This window comes from Trichechus manatus, unplaced genomic scaffold (assembly GCF_000243295.1).
Source record: "Trichechus manatus latirostris isolate Lorelei unplaced genomic scaffold, TriManLat1.0 scaffold00032, whole genome shotgun sequence".
Lineage (NCBI taxonomy): Eukaryota > Metazoa > Chordata > Mammalia > Sirenia > Trichechidae > Trichechus > Trichechus manatus.
Window position 1 is genome coordinate 2,669,550 of NW_004443968.1, and position 13,088 is coordinate 2,682,637.

Here is a 13,088-nt window from a genome sequence, read left to right on the forward strand (position 1 = left end):
TAAAATAAAAACTTAATTATTTCTAATTCCAGAAATCACAGATTTAAAACAAGTCCTATTTAAATAAGGGTTTAAACGATACCTGTAGATTTGATTAGTGAAGGAAAGCTTCTGATTTTTGAAAATGACAGGACAGAATTTTAATCTGGAGGAAGTCATCTAAATATTCATAAAAACTGAAGTAATTTTATATGCAGGCACAAATAAATTGCTTGTTCTGCTGAACTTTCAAAATGTATTTTAATCTCATTCCAAAAAGGAAGAAATTTTCTAGACACAAATACATCTCATTCAATCATTTTTTTCAACATACATTCAGCAACTTAAAATATTATAAAGATCCAATATTTTCATCTTTTATAATCTCAATATATTATATATTTAATATATAATATATATACAATACATACAGGTAGTCAGCAGGATTACAGAGTAATTTTTTTAAAAAAGTTTGATCAGTATTGATAAATATTTTTAGGCTATTAAAAAGAACTATTTAGGATCATAGAATAAAATAAAATACGGGAGACCCAAACCTAAAAGTAGGACTGCAAATGTTCATACGGCCAATCATTTCAAAAGAACTCTCAAGCTGAATAGAACACATTTTAAAACAATACTCTTGCTACTCTCAAGCAGCAGTACTTGTAGACATTAAGCATGTACATCTCCATTAAATTTAAAATAACTACACAGCTTTCTTTACTGTAATATACAGCAGCTATTTCTTCCTTTCTGTTGGATTTTTCGTTATCTGAAGAAAAAACATTACCAACAGAAGAGACTTTCGCTCCCTTCCCTCCCCCAAAGCATGGCTCAGTTTGAAGACTGTTCTATAGGCAGCCACTACTGAGTATTAACAGTACCTTAATACTATTAAGAGCAATCAATCAATAACTGGAGTCATATGAGAAGTTTCAAAGACTGCTAAGGGTTTCTGTAAACCAAGGTAATCAAAAGTATTACCCTTGTAGATAGCCCTCTCACACCAGTTAATACAAAGAGTTAAAATTCCAATGCCACAGTACAATAGTTAACAATTTATTCTGTGATTTTAAATAACGTTAATTCACCCTGAGAATACAGAGGAAGCATTTAAAACAAGAAGATACTCTGATATGCTTTTTTTTCCTTTGTGTTTGCTTGCTTTCTTCTAATTTTCTTCAACCCTTCAAGGGCACAAATATTTGAATTTAATGTGTGACTTGTATACCCTTTATTGTTAACTGAGGTTCATGCCATAGTCAGATACTGGTGATAGAAAAGCCCGAAAAGGCTTGTAGAAAACAGGCAAGCAGCAATCCACCAGGTCAGAAAAGACAGAAGTCCTCGGAAAAGCAGAGGAGAAAAAATGTTTTTTAAGCTGCTCAGTGCCACTGTTATTTGTGTAACAGTTACCTTCATCTTCCCATCAGCAGCTGGTAATTCAGGGTAAACAGAATTGGAGGGCAGACCACCATCCACTGGCAAGGAAGAAATCGTTTCTGGATAAATTCCCCAGGAATGATTACCTAGAAAATTCAAGACATAAAGGAAATTCAAAGAATAACTAATTCCAAAGTTTCTTTAAAAAAAAAAGGAAAAAAAAAAAAAAACCTTTAACTTGTATTTGAAATTAAGAAAAAGTTTAGTAGTACAACGAATCATTTTATGTTGAAATTAAAGTAAAATAATAAACTTACTACATATCTGGTAAATAATTTCACTTAACTTGACCAAGCTGTAATCTGGTCTTAATAGTAAAGGTACATATAAAAACAAAAAAAGCTAAAATACTTTTAATAATTTACACTAAAATCTGGTAAAATAATAACAATTTTTTCCTTGCAAAAGACATGAATCAACTACCTACACTAAGTAACAGGGACTGATTCAATAACTTCTTAGAAATCCTTACTACCTTTAGAATATCAGAATAAATGTCTTTCCCAGAATATATTTATGATTTCAATAAGAGAGACTATTAATAGCTTCCAGAAACTTTTTCATCATATACTTTCTTACAATGGACAGCATGAGTCACATAATTTACAAGTGAGCTACCCCTAAAGGACATCTGAGGAGCCCTGGTGACACAGTGGTTAAAACACTCTGCTGCTAACAGAAAGGTTGAAAGTTTAAACCCACCAGCTGCTCCATGGGAGAGAGATGTGCCAGTCTGCTTCTGTAAACATCACAGCCTTAGAAACACCATGGGACAGTTCTACTCCTGTCACTATGAGTCGAAATAGACTCAACTGCAATGTTTTTTTTGTTTTAAAGGACATTTATACCTATAGCCAGCTCTATGGTATCTACTAATCCTACCGAATACTTTGAATTCCTTTGTGCTTCTTAAACCCCTAACGTTGGTAGACTACCTGATCTAAGGGAAGGGAAATGATCAACATAATAATAGACAGCTCCTGAATAACAACACACAAGGATTTGATAGCCCAATGAACAGACTTGTAGGGGACTTTGTCCTTTCACTGAGAAATCTTTACCTTTTCACCAAAAGTTATCTAAAGTAGAACTCACCAAAGGAGAGTTTAAAAAGAGATTCTGTAACTAAAGGAAGTTTACAAGGATCTTTTAATAATTTAAATGTTAGGCACTAATAAAACCTTTAAAACAATAATGTTTTTAAAGAGAATAATCCTCTTACAACACAAAAGGAACTAAGATCAACAGTGCTCACTAGTTAACTCAGTAAGTCTAACTTTAGGAATTAACCTTTAATAAGCAATTCTTATAAGCATTAAGTTACAAAATAACACATAAGCCTGAGTTTTCAATAAAGATGATGGATCAACTTTTGCAGTTAGAAATTTCCCATGCTTTCTCTTACAACTTTTAAGAGAGACACAAATTTAAGAGGCATATTTTTAAAAAATCATTATTAATTATAGGTAGAAAGCAAAACAACGTTTCCCAGTTGCCAGGGCAGGCCTACCTAGTGTTTTCAGAAGCAGAGTTGTGTGAAGCAGCATTACCAGAGGTGCCACATACTGCAGTGCAATGACACAAAGGTAATAAAACACTCGAGCCACCTGCAACCAACAACATTCTTAAGTGTCTCATACGGTTGACATGTTATGAGTGAATTAAACTTCCATATGATTTTGTCAGTCAAACTGAATTAAGAGATAAGTAATCCTTTCTTGGGAAGGACGTTAAATGTTAATAAGTTTACACTTCATTATAAATGCCCCCAAATTCTGACTTCAGAAAGTCTCTGATTTTCTTAAGTTTGAAGATAAGTTTTAAAAAATGTGAAAATATTGAAATAAATTACTTAAAAATAGTTCTTAGTGGCTAGTATAAATAGGGGGAAATAACCCCTAAAATTCAAATGGCATATGTTCACTTATATTTCAAAGATAAAAAACAAAATGGCCAAAATCTCTAAGGACAACAACCTAAAACATTAAACTAAAACAGGCAGTCATGTTTGAACATAAACCCCTCATAAATAAAAACATGAAATTCCCATTCAACATGAATATATTCGACTGAGGTCAAATTATGAAGAATATGCAACCAAATTTAAGAAAAAAATGGAAAAGTTGTTTGAATCTTGATAAATGCTCCTAACTATGGAAGACAGTAAAAAACAGAGGACTCAACACCAAATCACTAAAATTACATGATCAGATTATAAAAAACCAGAAACTAAACCTGTTGCCGCTGAGTCAATTCGACTCATAGCGACCCTATAGGACAGAGTAGAACTGCCCCATAGAGTTTCCAAGGGGCGCCTGGTGGATTTGAACTGCCAACCTTTTGGTCAGCAGCCAGAGCATACAGGTCCACTGTAATGGTGGATAGATTCCTAACACTTTCTTTCTCTGGAATCCCCATTAAGTTAAATACTTGGTTTCATGCTCAAGTGCAAGGAATAATATTAAAAGGAATAAATTTAAGCACTAAAACTACTAGTTCCCATCTGTGTAAGCCATAAACTCTACACACTATATTGTAATATCTTTCAAATTTTAGAAGGGTTCCATTTAGCAATAGTAGGCATACCACAGCTTTTCACCACCAAACTATATGACATTTAGAGCACTTTAGGCAGGAAGAGGAAGGGGAATTGAGGCCCTTTCTTCACTTATCACCAAAATCAGATTAGGGTCTCTGACAGCTGTCAGTTTAAGATGGCCTCATTACAATAAGGATATTATGACATGAAATTACTCTCTACTAAAGAAAACAAAATTCTATACTTTTTTTTTTTTTACAACACAATATATGCTATTTTTCATTTTGACTACAGTATAAAACATACCATTTTTTGTAGCTCAACAGTACTTATTCGTCCTGCTTCTTTCTTCAGCTGATCCACACATTTCTGGGCTAAGTTTAAGTAAGCTTGCATGTGACTACGCATCATGGCCAACCGCAAAGCACACAGCAGGATTATTAACCACAGTCGTAGAGTATCAAATGTAGCTTCTGTCATTCTACAGATCAAAAAGTTGATATGGAGCTCTCAAAGGCCACAATATGCTAGCATGCTAGTTATATATGCTAAGATATAGGAAATCTATATTTTAGCTACAGTTGGAGATAACAAAAGAATCCCACTCTGCCAAAGACATACATATAATACTTACACTTGCATAATAGAATCAGATAGATTAATGTATCATGGGAGCATAAATAACAGATATCTAGCTGAAGAAAAAGGATGGCAATATTTGAGATTATCTACTCTCTTCCATGGAAGAAAAACTGTGAAATTAAGAGAAGCTGGGTACCTCTTAAACTAGAGATCAGGGGAAAGAAAGAAGTTAGGAATGGGGAACCATAGGAGAATGCCTGTGGAATTTATGAAGTGAACGAGCCATGTATTATTGACTCCAGTTTTGTCTGATTATATAGGTATTTGGATGGGCTCTTTCACTCTGCTGAGTGCCTAATTGGGATCATGAAAAATCAAGAATTCTTGTATATTATTAAGGAAAAACAAAAAACGCAAAACCGTTGCTGTCCCCATAGAGTCAATTCCGACTCATAGCGACCCTATAGGACAGAGTAGAACTTCCCCATAGGGTTACTAAGGGGCAGCTGGTGGATTCTCTTTTGGTTAGGAGCGTAGCTCTTAACCACTGTGCCACCAAGGCTCCCTTAAGAAATCAGATGCCTCAAATTCTTCACCAAGCCATTTAGCCTGCTACATGACTAACTGAAGGTGGTTGAGGTCTGAGCAATTCCTCAAGGATAAGGTTAGAATTCCAGGTAAGAAAATGTACCCTTGGGACATCTTTTCAGAAACTAGACCACTCCCACCCCTGCAAGCCTGCTCTGCCTTCTGGGCCTGCTTTCTAACTAGGGAAACACAAACTAGCACTACATAACAATGTTAGGGAAATCTTTTTAATTTTGTTAGTCCTTTTCTAAAGGACTTTAGAAAGCAGAGATAATTTCTGATGTCCTTTGGGGTTTAACTAAAAAAAAAAAAAAGTTTCTGCTTTGATAAAGGACTACATTTTGAGTAATTTGAAAGTAACAAAGACCATCCCCAGCCTCTAGTCTAATCTCTAGCATGTATCAGACACTTAATAAATGATTGCAGGATCTGGCACTGAGACAGGTCTCTCTCAAATTCTTAAGACCATGAGGTTAGAATGCATGGGTATAAAAAATAGGAAAAGATTAAAAATTTTACATTTCTCCCCAAATAGGTTCCATTATTACCTACTCCTTCTGTCCAGTAGTAAGAACCCAGGAAAATAACTAAAACTACAACACAGAAAAAGCTACCTGGGGGAATAACTCTTAGGACTAGTATAGGAAATAGAAAAGGCAGGGAAGAAGAGGATAAAATGCAGTTTCATTTTAACTGTTCTCTGATATAAAGGTCACAGATGAGGAAGGAACAAAGGCTTTACTATGTATACACCCACTCTTCACTTATTGATGTGGTTAGGTTTCAAAGACCAGGTCCTTATGAGAAAATTGGTGTTATGCAAAATTGGAGGAACTTTTGTTTTCAGACCAACCATATGTCTGTTTTTTTTTATTTAAAAAAAAAGATCATAGAAATAGTAACAGCTAAGATTTACTAATGTGCTCATCACTGTGACAAAACAAAACAAATGGCTAAATCCATCGTCACTGAGTAAATTCCGACTCAGCGACCCTATAGGACAGAGTAGAATTGCCCAATAGGGTTTCCAAAGAGCAGCTGGTGGATCTGAACTGACAACCTTTTGGTTAGCAGCCATAGCTCTTAACCACTGTGACACCAGGGCTCTGTGGTAAGTCCAGTCATGGATTATCCCTCTGCGGAGAAGGGGGCTTGAAGGAGATAAAGCTGGATAAAGTCTAGCTGTGTGACTGGAGGGCCCACTTTACATTCCTCCAGTGTGGGTCAGAGCTTCCCTCTCAAAGCCACCTCCAGGGCTCCACTCCCACCCCTGCAAGCCCTGTGTTCACCATCCAAGAGCTGCTCTGCCCTCTGGGCTTGTGTTCTAACTAGGGAACCAGGAACTAGTATTACATAACAATGCTAGGGCATCGTTTTTGATTTTGTTAGTTGTGATGATAATATTGTTGTTATGTAAGAAAATTTATTTTTTAGAGGTACATATTAAAGTACTTAGAGGTAAAATGTTATGTCTCTAACTTACTTGAAAAATACTTCATCAAAGATAAAACAAAAAAAGGATGAAGCAAATATGAAAAATGTTAATATTAACAAAAATAAGAGAGCTATAGAAGTTATCGAAAAAATAAGTGCAATGACAACCAAAACATGACCGATGACAACCGGACATTAAGTGAAGAAAAGGAAAAACTTACAAGTGCACAAGATAATATTATTAGATAATATTACTGCAGGGTAGTAATAATCAATACCCATTAATAAGGATCACAAAAAATCAAATGATGGCCTGCATCTTCAATTTAATATCACATTTTTTAACATTTCTATTAATGTTTGAAAAAGTCTCCTAGTTTTATCATTAAAAAACTTAGATAACAGTATATGACACTTAAGAAAACACTTTAATTATATAATTAAAAATTAGTCCTCAAATACCCATACTTACAAAGGGATACTTTCTTTTCCCAATGGTGGGTTCATAATGTAGTCTTTAGTGATTGGTTTCACCCAGAGGAGAACCATAAACAAAGGTGCCAAGAAGTTGATATGAAGTAATATTCTAAAAGTATGTAAGAAATAAGGATAAATATCCAGAAACAAAATAGTCTCATAAACTACAGAAAGTTGGATCTATATAAAATTAGGAATGTATTTCAGCATTCTACTTTAAAGTTCTACTATCACCAACATTTTATATTTATTACTATCACTTAACACTGATTTGAGCCTTTGCCAAACTATGTGATGTTAAGTATGGCAGTCACTATCTTAATTTTTCAGATGACAACATTTAGATACGGAAGGTTAAATGACTTGCTCATGGTGACATTACAGATTAGAGGCACAGCTAGGAGTAAAATCCAGATTTGTTCTTTTTACTCGTATGCTCTTTAACAATCCAATACTATACCTGAGATTCAATACTCTCGACTCATAGTAACCCTATAGGACAGAGTGTAACTGCCCCATAGGGTTTCCAAGGCTATAATCTTTACAGAAGCAGATGATTCTCTAACTTGATACAATGAACCCAATGGATTTTTAATATTGGGGGGGTGTCATCTTCTGATACCGTTTAGCATAGCTGAAATGAGGTGCCTTCTAATTATTTACAAGGAAGTGACAGTGATTAGCAAGCCTCATAATACTAGAAAGCATATATATGGCAGACAGAGCCTACTATAACAACTTGTAACAGACAAACCTTTTAATATATAATAATCATGTATAGGGTTTAAAGTACATTATCAAAATCGTAAGTAATTCACACATTTTTAAAATTTATTCTTAGACGATTATGAACATACCTGAAATAATTTCCCTATCTTATATAAATCAAGGAAATTTATATTAGTCCTAACAAGGCACTATACCCAATACAGAAAGGGGTTTCAGGTCTGAGCTATCACTTCATTGTTAACTGTTTTCCAAGTTTTATTCTACAGGAAAAGACTGTTGAAGATTTTTCTTATTTTAGAACAAAAGCAAATTCTTCAGACTAGTTATTTTGTTACACTTATACCGCCTTCATTATCAACCATGCTACTGCCGTGTTTAACACACACACATTTTTAAATATCACTACATATGCAAATGATAGTAATCTGTGTGAGGGTGTGTGGAAGAGAGGCTGGATAAGGAAACCATGAACACTTGACAGGGAAACGCAGAACTTTGGGTTCCAACCTCTGTCATTAAAACAAGAACTAGTGCTTGGCCATGGGGGTGAGAATAATATTGTTCTTTGTGCCAGTTATGGTACTTTTATAACAGAACTAGCTTGCCCACACCCTTGTATCGAGGCAGAGTGCTACATCACAATAGAGCGAGGGGGCGCTGCAATAAACTGAAAACAAAACAAAACCCCAAATCCCCCAAGAAAGAATTCTTAAAAACAAGCCACATTTTACTGAAAAGGACAGTAAAATGTGCCCCCTTCAAGCCCCTATTAAATGCTTTAAATGTTTTTATAAAGTGATTCTTTCATCCCACAGCCTGGGTAAACCATCGAGTGCAGGGGAAGAAAAAAGCAGTATTAGGTATGCAGTGTTGCTAGGGAACACTCTAGTATCAAGGAGCAGCCCACAGCGGTTTCAGTAGCTTGTGAAGGGCTCCCCTCCACCCACCCTTTTCAGTTTATTTAAATCATAACACTGGGGTTAGTGGACTGAAGTGTGTGTGTAGACAGGAGGGGGAGAACCAGGTTTTGTCTTAAAAGAAGCCATTAGAGAGACGGGTGGTAGAAGAAAGCCAGGATGTAGCCAAGGGCATGCTGAGTAAAAGGAGGGAAAAAAGGGTGGGGGGGGATAAAGGAGTGTATAGTAGGAGGTGGGAGTAAGTAAACATGCGCACAAAGCATACGTAGAAAATGGAGGTGGGAAAAACAGACTGTCAAAATTAAAGTAAAGGAAAATGACATAGGTTAGAGAGAGATGAATGATTACAGAAAGGTTTCTATGAAAAGACTGTAGAGAATCAGCATCATTAAATATAGGGCTTCAAAGAGCAGAAATGTTAGGAAATATAATTAGGGAGTGAAACCTAATGACTTTAAGTACATTTATCATAATGGAACATTTTCAACTTGGACTTCACTGCAAAACAAAACGACGAGATGGGAACTTGGATCTGGTTATGAGTTGAAGCAGATCTCTGCCAAGGTGTCTAGATCAACAAAAAAATCTGTGACAACCAAAAATAATATATTAAATGTGCTTTGAACTATATGTAGAGATCTGATTCAATATTTCTCCTGAGAACTAAAATAGGATTTGGCAGTTAAAAGTAATCGATGATATATATAACACTGTACAGTATTAGTAATCCCAAAATGAAATAACTCCTAACAAGCATCTTAACAACAGATCAAGAACTTGAGGAAGACAACATTTCTTTGGTATATAGCTTTCAGTTAAAAAAAAAAAAAGAAAGAAAATAAAATGTTAAATAAAAAATGAATTATTTAAAGAAATTTATATAAAATATTTTTAAGTAAAATGTTCTGATTTTTTAGGGGAACTTCTCATAGTTCCTTAGTTCAGTTGTAGGGTTTGCAGTATCATGAGCACCAACCTCTGAAGTAAAAAGAACTAACATAAATGTTGATGTTTTCATTTTAGCAGGTAAAACAGAAGTTTAGTAATTAATGGTATATATATATTTCTAACATGACTTAAAACTCGGAAGTGAATAAAAGAATCTTGCTTAAAGTAAAAAAAGAAGTAGTGTGACATTGAATGGTTACTTGAGTATTCATTTTTAAAACAGTAATGTATGATTTCATTACAATAATATACCTTCATTAAGATGGAAAACATATATTTATCTGCATGTGCCTATGTACATTTTCCGCTTACTGTGTAATTTTTTCTGTTGCCAAATTCAGGGCATCCAGATGCATTTGAGCCAGTCGTAATCCAGGAAATGTCAAAAAAGCCCCAATGAGTGAACAGAAAATAGCCAGAAAAAATTTGAAAGTAAGTTTAGAAACAGGACTCCTAAAAAGAAAAAAGAGCTGATAAATTTTTAACTTAATTTCTAAGAATTTCCTTTCTTCTAAATCAGTTACTTTACAAATCACTGAAATAATAAAACAAATTAAGATTTCTACAAAAAGACTGCTCTTACTTAAGAATCTATTACAGATTTTGGTGAACTACAAATTTCCATATTTAATAAACTAGGCATGTCTTCAGTCATAATAACACTACCTACATATTCAACATACAATGGATATGTGACACAGGTATCAATTTAGTTTATTCTTTGGATGCAGAAAGAACTAAATAAGGGCAAATCAAAATAATTATATGAAAGATATTAACTTTAAAAAAATGTAAAAAATATAACATGGTTTCTAGAGTGACAACCTAACTTAAAAAGAATTCTCACTGATTTAAAAACGAAGAACCATTTATAGTAAATACCTTAATAAAAATAGATAAAAACTTCACCTGTGATATTTAAATAATGTTTAATTTTTCAAAAACTTACTGAGATTCTAAACCTTGCTTTTCAAGAAACTGCATCGCACTGTCTGAAAAATTTGTAAACCCTGTTGGGAAAAAAAATGATTTATCACGGGGGTAAAATACAGAATCTTTAGAAATGAAATGCTACAACACAGAGCATCTTAAATTTTGAAGTGACTAGCTTAGCTCTTTGATGTGCTAATTAGTATGCCATCATGCAATAAAATTTGGTTATTAGCAAAAACAGTCTTTGAAAATATCCCTTTGATATTTGCACATTCCACAAGAGTGAATAAAATTTGCATTAACTCTTTATTCCAGTCAACTTTAGCATTACAGAAACTGCAAGAAAAAATGGGGAAGGGGAGGAGACAGTATTTTTTGGAAAAGAGAAACTAAAAACAGCTGAAACAATCTAGAAGGAAGATCTTATTTAAGAAACACAAACAAACAAACCCGATGTCGCTGAGTAACTCATAGTGACCCTATAAGACAGAGTAGAACTGCCCCATAAGGCTTCTAAGAAGCAGGTGGTGTATTCAAACTGCCAACCTTTTGGCTAGCAGCCGTAGCTCTTAACTACTGCGCCACCAGGGTTTCCATTTAAAATAGTGAAAATTATTTAGAAAATTGCAGATACAGGCATACCTCGGAGATTTGCGGGTTCAGTTCCAAACCACCAGAACAAAGTGAAATCACAGGAATTTTTTGGTTTTCCAGGGCATACAGTTACATTTACAGTATACTTTTTAACCTGTTAAGTGTGCAGTAGCATTAGGTCTTTAAAAAAAAAAAAAAAAGTACATACCTTAATTAAAAAATGTTTTATTCCTAAAAGAATGCTAACCATCATCTGAGGCTTCACGAGTTGTAATCTTTTTGCTGGTGCGGGGTCTTGCCTCAATGTTGATGGCTGCTGACTGATCAGGGTGGGGTGGCTGTGGCAATTTCTTAAAATAAGATAACAATGAAGTCTGCTGCATCAACTGACTCTTCCTTTCACAAAAGGTTTCTCTGTATCATGCAATACTGTTTGATAGCATTTGCCAACGGTAGAACTTCTTTCAATTGCAGTCAGTCTTCTCACACCCTGCCACTGCTTTATCAACTAACTTTATGTGATATTGGAAATCCTTTGCCGTCATTTCAACAATGTTCACAGCATCGCCATCTCAAGCAATCACTTTCTTTGCTCATCCATAAGAAGTAGCTCCTCTTCCGTTCAAGTTTTATCATGAGATTGCAGCAGTTCAGGCACATCTTCAGGCTCCACTTATAATTCTAGTTCTCTTGCTATTTCCACCACATCTGCAATTACTTCCTCCACTGAAGTCTTGACCCCCAAACTCCTGTTAATGTTGATATTCTGACCGCCTCCCGTATGTTCTTAATGGCATCTAGAATGGTGAATCCTTTCCAGAAGGTTTTCAATTTACTTTGCCCAGATCCATCAGAGGAATCATTCTCTATGGTAGCTATAGGGCCTTAGGAAATGTATTTCTTAAACAATAAGACTTGAAAGTCAAAATTACTCCTTGATTCATGGGCTACAGAATGGATGTTGTATTAGCAGGCATGAAAACAACATTAATCTCCTTGTACATTTCCATCAGACATCTTGTGAAGAGGTGCACTGCCAATGGGCAGTTAATTGTTTGAATCTTTTTTTCTTAGCGGTGGGCCTCAACAGTGGGCTTAAAATATTCAGTAAACCATGTTGTAAACAGATGTGCTATCATCCAGGCTTTGTTGTTCCATATATAGGGCACAGGCAGAGTAGATTTAGCATAATCCGTAGGGGCCCTAGGATTTTCAGAAAACGGTAAATTGGCCTTGGCTTCAACGTAAAGTCACTAGCTACATCAGGCCCTAAAAAGACAGTCAGCCTGTCCTTTGAAGCTTTGAAGCCAGGAACTGACTTCTCCTCTCTAGCTATGTAAGTCAGTCCTAGGTGGCATCTTCTTCCAATATAAGGCTGTTTTGTCTACATTGAAAATCTGTTGTTTAGTGTAGCCACCTTTATCAATTATCTTAGCTAGATCTTCCGGATAACTTGCTGCAGCTTCTACATCAGCACTTGCTGTTTCACCTTGCAGTCTTATATTATGGAGATGGCTTCTTTCCTTAAATATTGTGAACCAATCTCCGCTAGCTTCAAACTTTTCTTCTGCATCTTCCTCACCTCTCCTACCCTTTACAGAACTGAAAAGAGTTAGAGCCTTGCTCTGGATTAGGCTTTGGCTTAAGGGAATGTTGTGGCTGGTCTGATGGTCTATCTAGGCTGATAAAGCTTTCTCCATACCAGCAATAAGGCTGTTTTACTTTCTTATCATTTGTGTTCACTAGAGTAGCACTTTTAATTTCCTTCAAGAACTTTTCGTTTACATTCACAACTTGGCTGTTTGGTGCAAGAGGCCCAACTGGCCTTTTTTTTTTCCTAATTGTACTTCAGGTGAAGGTTTACAGAACAAATAGTTTCTCATTAAACAGTAGTACACATATTGTTTTATGACATTGGTTAA

At 35.1% G+C, this 13,088-nt stretch overlaps 1 protein-coding gene across 7 annotated transcripts in view; it reads right to left on the reverse strand.

The window, feature by feature from the left end:
* Positions 1-223: 223 nt before the first annotated feature.
* TMEM161B (transmembrane protein 161B) overlaps positions 224-13,088 on the reverse strand; it is a 77,379-nt gene continuing 64,514 nt past the window's right edge. For 3 of the 7 annotated variants that reach the window (XM_023730084.1, XM_023730085.1, XM_023730083.1), the window contains exons 6-11: positions 10,589-10,649; positions 9,952-10,092; positions 7,041-7,154; positions 4,271-4,445; positions 2,936-3,032; positions 1,132-1,511 (exon numbers count right to left, since the gene is read on the reverse strand). In XM_023730084.1, the coding sequence (XP_023585852.1) occupies positions 1,234-1,511; positions 2,936-3,032; positions 4,271-4,445; positions 7,041-7,154; positions 9,952-10,092; positions 10,589-10,649 (866 nt within the window). In that variant the 3' untranslated portion in view covers positions 1,132-1,233. Of the gene's footprint in view, positions 1,512-2,935; positions 3,033-4,270; positions 4,446-7,040; positions 7,155-9,951; positions 10,093-10,588; positions 10,650-13,088 lie in introns of all 7 variants that reach the window. The other 4 variants (XM_023730080.1, XM_004375014.3, XM_023730081.1 and 1 more) reach the window with 3 other exon arrangements.